The sequence below is a fragment of the Pongo pygmaeus genome, chromosome 6, assembly GCF_028885625.2.
Source record: "Pongo pygmaeus isolate AG05252 chromosome 6, NHGRI_mPonPyg2-v2.0_pri, whole genome shotgun sequence".
In the NCBI taxonomy this organism is placed as follows: Eukaryota; Metazoa; Chordata; class Mammalia; order Primates; family Hominidae; genus Pongo; species Pongo pygmaeus.
This window is the reverse complement of record NC_072379.2, coordinates 96,051,270-96,068,141: the sequence shown is the minus strand read 5'-3', so window position 1 is coordinate 96,068,141 and position 16,872 is coordinate 96,051,270. Positions and strand designations below refer to the sequence as shown.

General features: G+C 36.4%; 1 protein-coding gene across 4 annotated transcripts in view; it reads right to left on the bottom strand.

Moving 5' to 3' along the window:
* Nucleotides 1-16,872, bottom strand: part of CACNA2D1 (calcium voltage-gated channel auxiliary subunit alpha2delta 1) — a 498,341-nt gene that overhangs the window by 107,661 nt on the left and 373,808 nt on the right. For all 4 annotated transcript variants that reach the window (XM_054495187.2, XM_054495190.2, XM_054495188.2 and 1 more), the window contains exons 8-10: nucleotides 12,467-12,536; nucleotides 10,326-10,376; nucleotides 6,436-6,535 (exon numbers count right to left, since the gene is read on the bottom strand). In XM_054495187.2, the coding sequence (XP_054351162.1) occupies nucleotides 6,436-6,535; nucleotides 10,326-10,376; nucleotides 12,467-12,536 (221 nt within the window). The remainder of the gene's footprint in view (nucleotides 1-6,435; nucleotides 6,536-10,325; nucleotides 10,377-12,466; nucleotides 12,537-16,872) is intronic.

Genomic DNA, 16,872 nt, shown 5'->3' with positions numbered 1-16,872 from the left:
TAGCTCACACATTCAAGCCACACCAAATGAGTACACCCAGCTTAGTATTCACAAAGAGTTGTCAGTGCATCAGTAAACTCTGTATTAACCTGGTTCACAGAAACCACAAGGAGATATCCTGCAATTGTGTTTCTTAAGAAATCAGTTAACAATTTTCTTCAAATAAATACACATTTAACAACATAATTTTTTAGGAAAATCAATGGCCTTTAAAATTGGCAGGCATTAAGAATCCCAATGCCCATTCTAAGTTCTTTAGGAAACAAATGTTAGTTGCTGACTAAACGTTGACAGTATAAAATTCATTCAAAGCTTGCTTAATCAGAAATTATTTTAAAGCATTTTATTGACAGCATTATTCAGTTTCTAATTGAGCTAGATGATATTGATGCCCCATCCATTTTTCCATTCATATCAACCCAACTTTTAACTGCTGAGATTGCAGGGAACCCTCTGCTGTTGCACCTGGTTGTCTGGGAATGCCAGAGAATTAACATTACTTGGGAGTAGTCATCAACTTTATACACTCCAGCACATTTTTCCCCTTGGAAGGGATAACTCTAATTCATGAAATCTATACTTATTCCCAGAGAAATAAGCTGCACTCACTCACAGTGGAAACTTGTTTGAAGATGAATCATTTATTAATTCTCTGCCTTGTTTTAATTCCCACATTTCTCTAACAGTCTTTCCTAGAGTTACTTTCCAAATAAACCATTTAAGCTTGAATCCTTGTCTCAGTGACTCTTCCGGGGAAACTCAATCTAAGCAGATACCACCAGTGTTCTTAGTAAGCAGACCTTCAGAATGGGATTCCAGAATTGAATCATTTCCTAAATTACATATGGCAACAAAGACCCTATTTGGTACCTGGGTGTATAGTCATCACTGGAGTCAAAAAACTCCTCAGATGCTGTGGTAACACAATTGCTAAGATTTTCATCTGCAGTGATCAGAATAAAATACTGTTTAATGGGGATGCACCTAGCCTTTGAGAGATATGGGGACAACAGTAATCATAAAACTATGAGTTGGCTGGTTGTTGAATTTCACTGAAGAAAATTATAGCCTTATGTCAGCCAACTATCAACTAAGGACAAAGTAAGAAAGCCAGAAAACCTGTGTGGCAACTAATTAAAAGATTCTCATTTCCCATTTTGGGAAGGTCAGCATGTGCTAGAAATTTGGCTCAGAATTTTCTTTTGAGAATCTCAGAATTATAAAGTATGCTCCATTCACAACCTTGGCAGCTTTCTATGCAAAAGTCAGAACATCAATAGGCAAGGAGAGGCACCCTTTGTACTATGATGAGGACATCTAAGTGGACTTCAGAATATAAAATTCTGGATTCCCCTATGCCCTCTGGACAGGCAAAAGTAACCTGTGACCCTTAGTTAGAGGGCAGTAGCTCTCTAACTTCCTAGAGACCACAAAAGATGATGCATACTTTCCTCATGATCTGATCCTATCTCATATAATGGCTTTAGACAACAAAAAGGCCAAGTGCCATTTGACCCAGCCATCCCATTACTGGGTAAATACCCAAAGGAATATAAATCATGCTGCTATAAAGACACATGCACACGTATGTTTACTGCGGCACTACTCACAACAGCAAAGACTTGGAACCAACCAAAATGTCAAACAATGATAGACTGGATTAAGAAAATGTGGCACATATACACCATGGAATACTATGCAGCCATAAAAAATGATGAGTTCATGTCCTTTGTAGGGACATCAATGAAGCTGGAAACCATCATTCTCAGCAAACTATTGCAAGGACAAAAAACCAACCACTGCATGTTCTCACTCATAGGTGGGAAATGAACAATGAGAACACATGGACACAGGAAGGGGAACATCACACACCAGGGCCAGTTGTGGGGTGGGGGGAGAGGGGAGGGATAGCATTAGGAGATATACCTAATGCTAAATGACAAGTTAATGGGTGCAGCACACCAACATGGCACATGTATACATATGTAACAAACCTGCACGTTGTGCCCATGTACCCTAGAACTTAAAGTATGATAAAAATATATATATAATAAAAAAAAAGAAAAGGAAAGAATCCCAAAAGGTTACATGACAATAAACCTACTCAAAAGTTTAAAAAAAAAAAAAAAAAAAAGGCCAAGTATCAACACGGCCCACCTTGAAAAGTACAGTCTCTACTCCAGGAAAACAAACAAAAAAAAGGATATTTAACAAAACAGTTGCAGGATCTGCCTAATATAAACCAGAAGATGCTGAGATAATATGCCAGGGAATGGATGTTTAGGGATATTGAGGCAAAACACAACTGGCCATCAATATGTTGTGGAAAATAAGTCACCTACAATTAGAAAACTCATGGACACCTATACAGTTATAAATGGCATGGCTGGTTGTCCAAAGTCCTAAAAGGATCAAGATTAGAAGATGTTCCTCATACATAGTTTTGGAGAAGCAACATGAGGATGGACTTATGGAAGTAGGCATGAAGCATAAAGATGTCTTTGTTTTGCAACAATGTTTGCTAGAGAACATTCGTCACAGAAAAAGCACTAAACAATTGGGTAGATAAGATGATCTGTCCACTGGAGATCATCCAGCTCTGTATGTGACAACTATATTGCTTGCAAAATAGGCCCGTGAATGGAGGAGCTGGATAGTAGAGAGAGAGGATATACATGGGCCTAAAAGCTCATCCAGTTTGATGCAACTACTGCCACTGGTAACTAACCAACCCATGGGAATAGTGTGATGCTGAGTCCTCATTATAGTACCACTTCTCAAAGAAAGCAACCAGCAACTCGATGTAAAAAATTATTATATTGCATTTTACCCCCTTGGAGAAGGGGTCAAATTTGTTTTTCCTGTTATGGATACAAATTCCAGTTATGGGTTCTCCTTTCTTGTTCACAGATGAGGTGTCATCAAGTATCACTAATCTTCAGGTTCACAAACACTGCCTGATTTATCGTGGGATACTGAGTAACATCTCAAACTAAGCAACCCATGTTATAGTAAAGGGAGTCCAATAATAAGCACATGACCACAGGGCTCACAGGGTCTACCATATGTTGCATCACTAGAGGCTGCCAGCCTGATAACACTGGGACAGTCTCCTCTAAAGGTACAACTAAGGCTCCAGCTTACAGATGACAATCTGATCTGGGATGTTGTCTTCAAGATGCGATATGTATTTTGAACAATGGTGCTATGTGCTGAGGCCAGCTTGTAACTGCTAATAATAATTTTTTAAAAATGGTTGAAATTTTCATGAAACTTAAAAGCCAGTTAACCTCACATTGGTAGCTTAAAATTTGTCATAGTAGGAATATTTGCATCATGAAAATTGGCAAATGCTACATATCAATTTTCTCCTCCACCCCCTGGCTTTGCCCCTGAAAGGCAGAATGTATGAATATGAAAACCAAGGGGGTAAAGTAGGAAAGTCCCTTCTTACTATAATTAAAAGTGATCCACTTGGGAAAGGTGTACTTCTTGTCATTGAAACTTCAGGCTCCACTGAAATAAATGTTCTGCTTTCCAAGTGTGTATGTGTTAGGGGAAAGGGGCGGGTAATGCAGTGCTCCTATCAGGGTCCCGGAAAGAATTTAACTAAACCTAAGTCTATAGCTACTATCTGAATATACTTCAGTTCTCATGCCAGTAGACCCACAAGAAAAAAAAAAAAAACATAAGTGATGCTACTGGCAGGGTTCCAGTTGACAAGAGGAATATCATGGGTGTTGCTGCTACATAATAGTAAGAGGGAACTTGGGATTCGTTCAAGCATGTCTGTGGTTGGAGATAACTGTGAATGGACAACTGCAGAAACCACCATTTGAATGGGCACAGAAACCAAGGATTCATAGGCCCCCGGGGTAAGAGTCTGGTTCATCCTATCAGGCAAGCCACCAGCACAGGAGTTGGCCAAGGCTGCAGGGAAATTAGGAAAGGTATTAGAGGAAAGAAAAGATGAATATGAATTATGTCCTTGGTTCTAACTCTAGAAGCCCACCATCCTGATGTTCCATGTTTCTTTGTTTAAATATTGTGACCAGTCTCCAGCTTTAAGAATCATTGACTGGATAGACTGGATCCTGGGCCAGGCTTCTAACTACCAGCACCTACAACTTTTTGTTTCAGTACTCCCTCTTGTGGCCAGTCTGTTTTTCCCACACATAGCAAAGGCTGCTACCTAAAACCTCAGCTCCTTTGGATTTGGGGCAGGTTAACTCTGAAGTGAATATTACGTATGGCTTCCAGAATTCCTCAGAGAATTAAGTTCCTTTAAATTAAAGTAAGATTCTATCATTGTTTCCTTCCATCCACTGCCTGACTTCTTTAAGTAGTAGTGTTTCCTGTGATCACCTCCCAAATACACTATTTATATCTGAATCTACAAGTGAGGTTCAGCTTCTCGAAGAAATCAGAATAAGACATTCACCACACTGAATATCTACTAGTTTTATATAAATTTCACCTAGATATGTCAAATCTGCACTGGATTTAAGACTTTCTCTTTTGCTATGCCATAGATGGTATTTTTAAAGAACTATCTCAATGGTTTGTTATGAACTATATGTTTATATACAAATAAAGCCAAATAAGTATCTTTCCTGATGATCTTATTTGGGAGATCAAGTATTACATTCTACTTGTTTGCATTCTGTTGAAATATGTAGTGAGCTGGCATACAGGTTCAGATAGATTGTAAAATCAGACTTACATGAATCAGAGATCTTATGCAGTATCAAGTTTTAATAAACAATGTTGAGAATACAGACAAGCTAAAGGACTTCTGAAGGTTCAGATGAAGTAGATAGAGGCCTCACACGGAGGAGGGCTTCCCAGCTCCTCCTTCCTGTGCTGAACACATTCTTCTTGCCCACATGAAGGGAAATCACAAAAAGTTTCACAGGGCTCCTTGTAAACTATAAAATACTTCCAGTTTATTCCCCAGAGAATTATATCACCTGTGAGAGAGTTTTGCCAGGAATCTTGCCTTATAGGTATCCTGTTTTACTATACCTTCTCTTAGGCCGCGATATACCACTAAAAACATTTCAGGGATAAATTCTCTTCCTCCTAGTAAATATCAATAATCTAGTTACCTGGAGCTTCAGGTGAGAAGGGATTAAACAAAGTCTCCTGCCTTCTTCTCTCTCATCTCCCTTGGTGAGTAAATCAATTTCAGACCAGCTGCTTTAACTTCTTCCTCCCAAGTCATTTCAGAGACAGATACATTTTTCAATACAAAATAACCTTACCACAAATTCCTCCTCTTCACATCTCTATGAATATATCTACCTCAAGTGTAAATATATCTTCCAGAAAATGGCCACGAAACATTTTGCCTAAATTCTATGAATTAAAATGAGACATGGTAACATTTGTTTGTCTTATTTCATTTGCTTCATAGTTCAGTACTTTCTAGCTATGAGTAGGAGGGTCTATGATGGTTCTGAGAAGACTTTAATAAGAGCACATTCAAATATCTATTGGTTTTTATGTTAACAAGAAAAACATACTATAAAAACATAATACATTATAGATATGTGTCCAAGATGAAATGAGGATGATAAGGAATAGAAAACTGCCATATAATCACACTGCCAAGTTGATATTTTCTAGGAGTTTCAATGGTATCCGTGAGTAAAAGGGCTCATATTACTTATTTAAGCTCCTCTGAGTGAAGAAGGATATGTGGAATGCTTTTTATTTATAGTCATTACTTCAATTACTTTAACCAGGGGTAAATTCTTAGAAACTCAAAAAGGATCCTAGCATAGAATTATAAGATCCACGCGACACTATTCACAAGAGCAAAGACTTGGAACCAACCCAGATGTCCAACAATGATAGACTGGATTAAGAAAATGTGGCACATATACACCATGGAATACTATGCAGCCATAAAAAATGATGAGTTCATGTCCCTTGTAGGGACATGGATGAAGCTGGAAACCATCATTCTCAGCAAACTATCGCAAAGACAAAAAATCAAACACCGCATGTTCTCACTCATAGGTGGGAACTGAACAATGAGAACACATGGACACAGGAAGGGGAACATCACACACCAGGGACTGTTGTGGGGTGGGGGGAGGGGAGAGGGATAGCATTAGGAGATATACCTAATGCTAAATGACGAGTTAATGGGTGCAGCACATCAACATGGCACATGTATACATATGTAATAAACCTGCACGTTGTGCACATGTACCCTAAAACTTAAAGTATTTTTTATATATATATAAAACCTTAAAAAAAAGAATTATAAGAAGACCAGTCACTAAGATAGGACAGGTCAGTAAGATAGTCTTGCAATATATCAAAAATGTCTCAGCCTCTATAAGATAAAAGTATAAAGTACCTAAAGTCAGGAGAAGATAGAAACTGCAAATTTAATTCAGGAAAATGCAGTCATCTTATACTTACTGAAGCTACATTCACGAAATCATCATCTGAGAGGGTTTCTAACATTTCGGAGACAGATGTTCGGATCAGTTTAAGTGTCAATCCACTAACACTTCCACTCCTAGAAATAGACAAATGGGTCCATACATGTTACTCATCATTTATTTAATCAAGAACATCATAAGGAAAGATAATGTATGCACTGACCCTAGATCTTTTATATATTATTTAAATAATAATTTTGCCCTTGAAAATCGGTTTAAAAAGTCACATTTTTTGAGAGAAGTGGGAATTATAAGAAATCATGCCTTTCTTTCCTCCCAATATCAGTATGTGTACATTTCTAACTGAAATTATCAAAATTACATGTTAAGTGACAATTTAAAAAAAATATGGATACTGATGGTATAGTCACTCATTCAGTTCTGTTAGCCAAGTTAGAAGAGAGGAGTAGAGAGATTAATAGACATAGTCATTGCTCCAGGGAGCCCATTGTTTGACTTGATTAAAACAATAATTATAAATCCACATAACAATTATGATAACAGATTTGCAAGAAAATGCCTTGTTCTGAGTCCTAAAGTAAATATCCTCTAGAATTTATTCTTCATTTTTCTTTCCTCTACAAATTCTACAATACTTGGTGACTTCACCTATGTGCAGGGCTGGCTCAATTCTAGGCGACTAACCCCCACTTCCACATCTCTAGCTCCCAACACTTTCCTGGTTTTATCCTTCAAGCTGCCTGCTGAATCACTACGACTGAATGTCCAAAATGACAAACTACTTCCAAACATATTTTTCGTTCCTATTTATGTTCTTGGTACCAAAGAGTCTATGTCTCAGTCATCCAATTTGTTCTTCCCTCTCAACCTTCCTGTGCATTCAGGCAAACTCCCTTATTCATTCCACTTCACAGTGTTCCAAGGCTATGGTCTCCTCTCCATCCTCACTCCTCTCTGGCTCAGTCTTCATTTTACAAAGATGCTGAGCTACAGTAATAGCCAGTCAACCCAGCAATTAGTCTCCTTCACATGCTAACAAGTGAAAGTTCTAGAAACACATCCTGACCTAATATTTTTAACAGCTCATAGATACCGACTAAATAGCCAGAAATCTCAACAGCCCTGTATTCCAATCCTTTCATTTTGGCATTTTCTCTCTCTCCTTCCTGTAACCACCCAACAGTTTCTTCCTGCCTGCTGCACTAACAAAGACCATGGCATTGCAGGAAAGAAAGAGTTTAACTGATGCCGGGCCAGCCATGCCACACAGGAGATGGTGTTATTACTCAAATCAATCTCATCAAAGGCTCGGAGGGAGATTAGGGATTTTTCAAAAACAGTTTGGTGGGCAGGGGGCTAGGATATGAGTGCTGCTCATTGGTGGAAGATGAAATCACTGGGGTGTGGAAAATGGCCCTCTTGTGCTGAGCCCACTTTTGGGTGGGGGCACAGGATTGGTCGAGGCACAGGTCCCCGTGGGACCATCTGCTAGAAATGCAAAAGCCTGAAAAGATATCTCAAAAGCCCCATCTGACGTTCTAGAATAGTGATATTATTTACAGGAATGATAGGGGAAGTTGCAAATCTTGTGACCTCCAGAATAATGGCTAGTAATCATTTAACTACATCTACATCTCAGTAGAATTCAAGTTTCTCTTATCCTCTAATTTGGTAGCCTTTCATTAGTTTTATAAGGGCAGTTTCGTTTCAGGGAAGGGCTATTATCATTTAAACTATAAACTAAATTTCTCCCAAAGTTATCTTGGCCCACACCCAGGAATGAGCAGCCAATCAGCCTGTGAAGCTAGAAACAAGATAGAGTCAACCATGTCAGATTTGTCTCACTGTCATAATTTTGCAAAGGCATTTTCAATCCTCTACCTCCTCCATAAATGTCCCCAGACTTACCTGTGCAGCTTCACTTCTGGCAATTCTTCCACCTGAAATTCCACTCTCTTTCCTCGCCCCTCCCATGCTTGCCTTTGAAAATATGAGCCATGAGGATTCAATCCCAATTTTATCTCCTTAATGCTTTCCTGATACATTAAATCAAGTTGCTATCTCTTATGTATTCCTTTAGTGCTATGTCATACTTTATATCTATTAATTTCTACAATTATTTTTGTTATTTGTTAAGGTCTAGTTTACCTAATACATTTGAATTATCTTTGAGATCATGTACTATGTCTTTTTTTTTTTAATATACTTTAAGTTTTAGGGTACATGTGCACAACGTGCAGGTTTGTTACATACGTATACATGTACCATGTTGGTTTGTTGCACCCAGTAACTTGTCATTTACATTAGGCATATCTCCTTTTTTTTTTTTTTTTTTTTTTTTTTTTTAAGACAAGCTCTTGCTCTGTTGCCCAGGCTGGAGTGCAGGGTATGAACACAACTCACTGTAGCCCCCATCTCCTGGCCTCAGGCATCCTCCCACCTCAGCCTCCAAAATGTAGCTGGAATTACAGGTGTGTGCCACCATGCCCAGCTGGTTTTTCTTTTGTATTTGTTGTAGAAATGAGATATTGCTTTGTTGCTCAGGCTGGTCTCAAACTCCTGGGCTTAAGCCATCCACCTGCCTTAGCCACCCAAGTGATGGGATCACAGGCGTGAGTAACCACATCTGGTCTCAGGAACTATGTCTTAATCATCTTTGTTTCTATGTTACTACACTGTGTGTAGGAAGACCTCAATACATTTCTGTTGAAAGAATTTTTGAAAATGGTATTTCAATTTCATATACATTTTCAAGTTTGGGATATAAATTTGGCTTCTATAGATTTTGAAATGACATTATTTCTGGATATTATTATACATCCAACAGGATTATAATATATTGCATTAATATATTGATTTATACTTAAGAAGAAGATCAAGGATTAGCATATAAGATCCATAATCTAATTAAAGTAACATGAGGCTTAAATGCATCTTAAGAAATAAAGTAAGAATTAACATTTAAATTACATTTGTTGAATTCAGTTATCTTCTCTTTCTCAGACTGGGTTATAAGGGTTTGGACAACTAAATTAAATTGGTTTACTTGAGCTTAAAATGGGGAAAATTCAAATGTTAATACTTCCCTGTGGGATTCAGCTGTCCCCAAATTACTAGATTTTGTTTCTTCCAATGAGACAAAGATTTTTTTTTTTTTTTTTTTCCTCAGGGAAAAACATAAGCATTTCTTCTCTTGGGGAAAAACATGGGTAACCTAAGCATTTTACACTTCATGTTTATTTTAATTCCTTGATTATTGCTCTTTAAAAAAGTAAATCTCCATAGCAGGATATAATCTTTTCAATTTCTACAGCTTCAACCTTATTAGAAAACGTGTACACATGCAAACATACACATATATCTTGAATTGAAGCACTATAACAAATAAACAGACCAATATAAAAACTCAAGGAATTATTTTTTGTATATCACCATTTCACTTTTGAAAGTCCCAGATTTTTTTTTTTTTTTTTTTTTTTCCTTTTCTGAGACATCGTCTCTTCACCCAGGCTGGAATACAGTGGCAGGAACATGGTTCACTGCAACCTTGATCTCCTGGGCTCAAGCAATCCTCCCACCTTAGCCTCCCAAGTAGCTGGAACTACAGGTGTGAAGCTACCATGTCTGAACAAGTTCCAATATTAACTTATTTAATATATTTCATATTCAACATTATATGATATGTAATATTAATATATGAATACCCATATAGATTATCTTCATTTTTAATTAAATAATTTGTTTTGTTATTGTCTTGATATGGCTTCATTGCCTGAATATAAAAGTCATCATAATTTTTCGTTTCCTTTTTAACCTATCAAACCTTTCTTAGTCCCAACATACTACTGTTATCTACAAATCCTCCCATATTCTCAATATATAAATATGTAGTATTTAACTACTCACACATCCACCAGAATAAGCATGTCTTTAGGAGATGCAGCTCCTTGGATGTACCTGAAACAAATATTGTAATAAATGCTTTTCTCTTCCAAAATATCGAACACTGATATTTGTTGAATTGATATTTACTGATCTCTGAGACAAGGTTTTTTTCCCCAAGCAAAGACCCACTTCTATCTAAGTAGACGATGGTTTTCTATTCATATTCTTCAATGTCAGTTTGATAAAAGCAATATCCAGCATAACAATGGAGATGTCAGAAGCATAATATTTAACATTTTTTGATATTTATAACAGAAGATGAAGAAACATATTTTAACTTTGAGAACATTTTTCCTGGAAAAACAATTATCTAAACTCCAATTGTTTACCGCAGGTTTAAAAGTCACTTTAATGAAAAATAGATTGTCATATTTTTAAATGTAAAAAATAAGCACAAAAAATAGGTAAGTTGCTTAGGAACATCAAAAAGCAATATCAACAAAAAAGAAATATAACTGGCCAATAAAGAGATTAAAATTAAGCAACGTGTGATGTTATTACCAAGAATTTCAATGGCTCTCAAACTTTACAGTGTTTAAGAATCACCTGGGGAAATCAGTTCAGAATATTAATTTCCAAATTCAATCCCGTGGAATCAGAATCTCTGCATTTTAAAGAGACTCTAGAAGAGATTTACGCAGATGGTTCAGTGGTTGTGGAGAGAGATCATCTTGATTGTGTATGACTGACCCAAAAGCTCACTCACGTTGCCTGGCCACCGACTGGAATGGGGCCTGACTTCTCCGACAGGAAGGGCTGCACCTGACCTCAATTTTTTACTTATTTCTGAAGCCATCACTGTAAATGTAACTTCTCAGGAGGCTGCCAGTTAACTTTCCAGTTAGTTTTCAGACAACATACAGCACAATTAGTTCTATGTGTTGAGGAAGCAGTTGGAGTTTGTAACCTGCACCCTTGCTTGATAAGAAGGTAAAGTGGCAGAGTTGCAGGTGAATTTTCATGGACAGCAAACCTGGCTGATGCCTAGTATCTTAATGCTGGTCCAGGTATGCCACTCAATGGGAAGATAAGACAGGACATGTCTGCCTCTACTGATTGGCACCCAGCTTCTATGTCTCCTCCAAAACAACCAATTCCTGAATTAAAACAAGACGATATATTAGTTTTTAGCTCCACTCAACAGCCCCATGGCTCCACAGGAAGAATATGTAAATTAGTAATAATTGTCACTATTAAACATGGTTGGTGTTGACATAAATTGCTACTGGGATATTTAAAAAGGCATCTAAAAGCCTCTAAATACAAGTCTTTGGAATCAAACATTATGGTCTTGCAATTTGTCTGAACCCTAGAAAAAAGTTAGAAATAACCTAAACATCCAATAATAGGGGATTTCGTAAAGAAGTTGCCATATAGTCTTCATTCAAATGATGGTATGTGTCTTTTCTCATGAATGTGTACTCAAAAGTTATTGATATGAAAAGTGTGGGATACAAAGCACTTATACTGTATATGTGAACTCATTTCTTAAAATTCATACATTAAATACATTTTTAAAAAGCAAATAAATACAATTAATAGTTTTAGAAAACCCAAAAATAGTTTTCCAGTAAGTCCAATTACAAATTATTGGTATTTGTCCAGTTTTATGTTAGGAGAACAAGTTGCTTCAGTAGTGAGGAACAAATAAATCTTCATTTTGGAAAAAAAATAAAACCTAAGCTACATGAATATAACTAGAGGCAGCTTTTACCTTGGGGCCAGTTCTCATTAGTTCACTGCCAGAGGCAAATTATCTCCTACTCTATCTCATCTCTCTGTTGGAGCTCTACTCCAAGCAAACTGGATCCCTGCCATAGAAATCCGTACCAGCTAAGAGGTGGAGGACTGAGATTAAATATAAAACTTAAAGTAGTCCATTCGAAATGAATGTGATTAATGGGTTCACCTATATTAATTAGCATTACCCACTTGAACTCATCATTTTCATTTACCTTTACCTATATTTACTTATTTTTAAAAATCAGATCACTTTCAATAAGTAGTTAATACTCATCCTAATAATAAAAAATTCTGACTTTTTAGCAAATATATATCTTCTTGCATATTTTATCTTTTCAGGGCTAGCTAAAAATTCTTACCATGGTCTTCTGCGCACATCATAAAGGTCAATCTTATTTGGAGTTCTACTATTATCAACCCATGGTGAAGCTAAAAAAAAAAAAAAAAGAAAAGAGATATTAAATCAAAATATTAAATATGCTCTAAAAATAATGAGACCTTTAAAAAATCACAAAAAGCAATAGATACACAATTTCACTTACGTACTTCAATGTTCAAATGAGAGATATCATTTTTAAGCCCTCATAATATATTGCTTTAACATGGAAAACAACACAGCAGTACAGAAAGGAAATCAATGATGGTCAAATCTCTTTTTACGTGTTATTTCAGAAATAAATTTACACATACAGTTTTTCTGGGTGCTAACTTAATATGTTTTAGTAGGTGTCCAGAGGTTATAATTTTTTTCCTAACAGAAAATTTATGTGCCACTAATGAAAATTGTGCTTTCAATTATTTCCTCCTTATATTTTCGTTCAATGCCATATTCTCTTGGTCTATATAAGACAGCTGTTTTTCTTGGGTTTTTAAGTAATAGCATAATTTTACTCAGTCCATGTTAAAATAATTAAAAGGGCAGCTATAATTAAAATAACTCCATAGAAAGCTGTTTTCTTTAAATTTATTGTAATGATGTGAAGTAATTCAAGCGCAGATTCAACAGTCTTGTATGATTTTCACAGCCTTTATCATTTTGCAATAATCAGAAATAACTTCTTCATCTAATTGTATTGGTTTTTAAATGCAATTAATTTAAATTCTAATTAAATCGATACTTACTTTAATTAAAATGCTTTACAAAGCTTTACATGCATGCACACCTTAGACCTAACGAAAAAAATAAATGCTGATGAATTGGACGGTAATTTCATGCTGAAGAAGTCCCCGTACTTGAACATGTTTAAACATATGATTCCTGAGTAAATGCCTAATTCATATGACTTATGTTCCCCAGTCAATTTTGCTTTTCTGAGAAACTGTGGAAATTATGAAGAACTTTACTGAGAGTCAGGTTTATTAGCCAACTAAGATAATTTGGCCAATTAGGATATGTCAAAAACTATATACAATGAAACTCTTCCTTGACTGTGAAATTTTTTTCTTATTAGTAGCTATATTAAAAAATGATTTATTTGTTCTAAATGACTAATCATATTTACAAAGAATAGTAAGTTTAAATATAGCACTCTTCCAACCATTATTGACACAATCAATGTAACTGAAATGGTGAGTTTACTCCAATTTGTTCAATTTGCACTTGCAGAAAGTGAGAGTCTGCGATGTAAAATAATCCTTTTTGTGTGTATGTGTGTGGTAGCACTAGAATTAAGTAACAAGCATGCTGATACACACATCAGTTCACTTTCATTATCCCTCTATATCTGACTCTCCAAGATAGGGAGTAATACCTAAAATTTTATAGAAATTGTATCCTACTTTCAGTACCATGCTATGCTGATAATACATTTCCTGCTGCTCAACTCCAAATGCACCCTTCTACCTTGCCCTGTGAAAATGGGTCTGGGCCCTTTCAATACTTTTCCTTTATCAGATGGCACAGTTTCAAGGTTTGCCTGCAAATGATGCAAGACAGACACTGAATGAGAAAAAGGATTTTGCATCCTTGTTCTGGTTTGTTTGCTCACAGGCTCTTGCGGCATGTGCTGCTGTCTGGTGTCTGTCTCCTGCACTGTCTGTAGGTTCTCCAGAGCTCAGCTCCCACAGTGTTGCAGTTTCCCCAGATTGCCCACTCCAGCAACATGTCCAGCTTCACCAGGCTCAGGCTCTAATTCTGTCACCTGTACCCCTCCAGCCCTGCCCCCTGCCCCAGGTATTTTTGTAGAGGAGAGCTCACAAGGAAAGACCTGGAACCTCAGAGGGTAAATTTCCAGCAAATCCTATCAGTGTGGCATCACAGTGACTTCTCCTCCTTGGTGGGCCATGACCATGGCCTCTACAAGATGTGAACCTCAGCCCAGGGAAACGGGGATTAGGAGCTCTGCCTTGGGCACTCTATCTCAACCCTAGAGGCAGTTGTTATTACATATTAGATTATATACTATCATATCTAATATTCATAAAACCTTTAGAGTTCTCTGTACTTCTAGCCAATCCCTCATTACTCCAATCCCTATTGTAGATAATTTTTTATTGAAAAATAAACTTTCCCTGTTCAAAATGCTGTATTTTTTCTCTCTTCTGATTGAACCCAGACTGACACAAACATATGGGGTAGATGAGAGAAGTGATTAGTTACCACTGCCAATATGACAGCAGCAATCCTGAGTTAAAAGTGGTCTGCAACGAATCTGATAAACAACTTAAAGAAATTGGAATTTGAAAGTTACGTTTCAGTTAGATTTTCGAATTGTTTACCAATCACATTCATCTAGGATTTCTGTTGTCACTACCATTGCTAATTGAAATTAACTGTGATATATATTACTATGTTCAATAAAATGTTTATCTTTCTTTAAGGAAAGAAAAAAGTTAAAAGGCTATAATTTACAGTATGAGCCAGACTATTACATTTTAATATTGTTTATAACCTTAGGTGGTTTATATTTTAAAATACTAATAATCTTCTCTTAGAGGTTTTCTGAGATATTTACTCTTAGGTAATATCCCTTGATTAAACCAAATTAAGATATTAATGTTATGGTAAAATTGAACAACATAATTTCTTCTGTGATATTACTAACTCCCTTGTTGTAAAATCCCATCATGTCATTTAAATAGTTCATTCCTTATATAGGCTCAGAATGATGAAAGATCAAAGAGTAAAAAGGCTAATAACCATACAAGTTAATTCCCTGAAATAATCAGTTTCATAACCATGCACAGTGAAAGCTGCATGTTTAGAGAGGGAAAGTGAACTTCCAAAATTCCTGTAAAAAGTGAAATGTTGCTCAGTTTAGATGACTTCTTAGTGTTCCAGGAAGATTTGGGGATGGTAGAAGAGAGAACTGAAAATGACAGTTCACAATGTAGACGTCTCCTTTTTGAATGTCATCATTAAAGGTGATAACTGATTTACAGGAATGTTTTCCCCCCATCAAAAATGAACTGTTAGTGTGTCCTTTACTAAATCTACTGGTCTACCATTTACTTCACCTGATACATAGGATGTGTTACGGGTGTTATCAAATTGTTGATTTAAGCAGGTATTTACTTGTACATTAACTCAGAATACTGATATATGTAACAGGAAAATATTCTTGAGAAAGTACGCAGATTTTATTGCGTTAACATTTTCTGGTTAACATGGTCTAAAAATAATAACAAAGTATCCTTTTTTTATTATTTCAGCTGCTAGGAAAGAATAAAGCAAATAATGATGCATTGAGGACTGATTCTCTTGGTAGAAACATCAAATGACAGCTAATTGCATTTCCCAATTAAAAAGTTCAAATGTATTTTTTCTAATTCTAAAAACTTCACAGTCTTAGTCTCATGATAATTTTAAAAAGTAAATTTTATATACTCAACAATGCCTTTAAAAGTCACTCCTGGTCCTTTGCCTAGATCTAATTGGTGGACCATTATTTTCAGTTTGTCTCAATCATCTCCTATAGAGTATTAGTCATGGCTCTGAACTGCAAGCCAAGATAATCAATTGGGACTATTTTCAAGTCCAAATTATTTCACTAAATGTGTACTGCATAGCTCACAAAATTTCCATAAATTTCAGCGTTGCTCAATTACTATCATCCCAGAATGGATCCTCCACAGTCCCTAATTTGCACCATGGCTCCAATAACCAAGTTCAGGGTAGATGACTGTCATTAGAAGAATGTGGATTATACCCACACCAAAGTGCCAAAAAATCTAGGAAAGCAAATAGCTGGCCTTTTCAGATTTTGAGTTATCTGCTCCTGAATAAAACTTTTAACCTGGGAAATACTTGACATACAGGAACAAGATTCTATGTGAGCCATGGTGGCACAAATGCCTCAACGAAAAATCTGAAATCTTTGGTATCTTAGTATAGTAAAGTACTTCTAACTCAAATAACAGGCTAAGTTGTGCAGGGTGTGGAGAGTGATAGTGCATGGATAGATTCTGCTCCAGGCAGTTATGCAGTCTTAAAGCTGGCAGAGCTTTTGCCTCCTTCAGCACTTGGATTCCAAGGAAATCCAGGACATTGGGCTTGCAGCTGCTAGATGGAGGGAGGAAGTGTGGAAAAAGCACACTCAAGTCCTAACAGTCTTAGGCTGGAAGTAACACATATTACTTTCACTCATTTTCTATTGGTATGAACTTGTCATATGGTCCTACAGAGACAAAAAGGGGGGAGAAATGTAGTTCCTGGCTACGGAGTCTTTTTTAAAAGAAAATTTCGCAATGGAATGGGAAGACAGAACTTTGGTGGACAGCTAGCAACCTGTGTCACAGGTACAAATGGACAATTTAAAAATGAGTA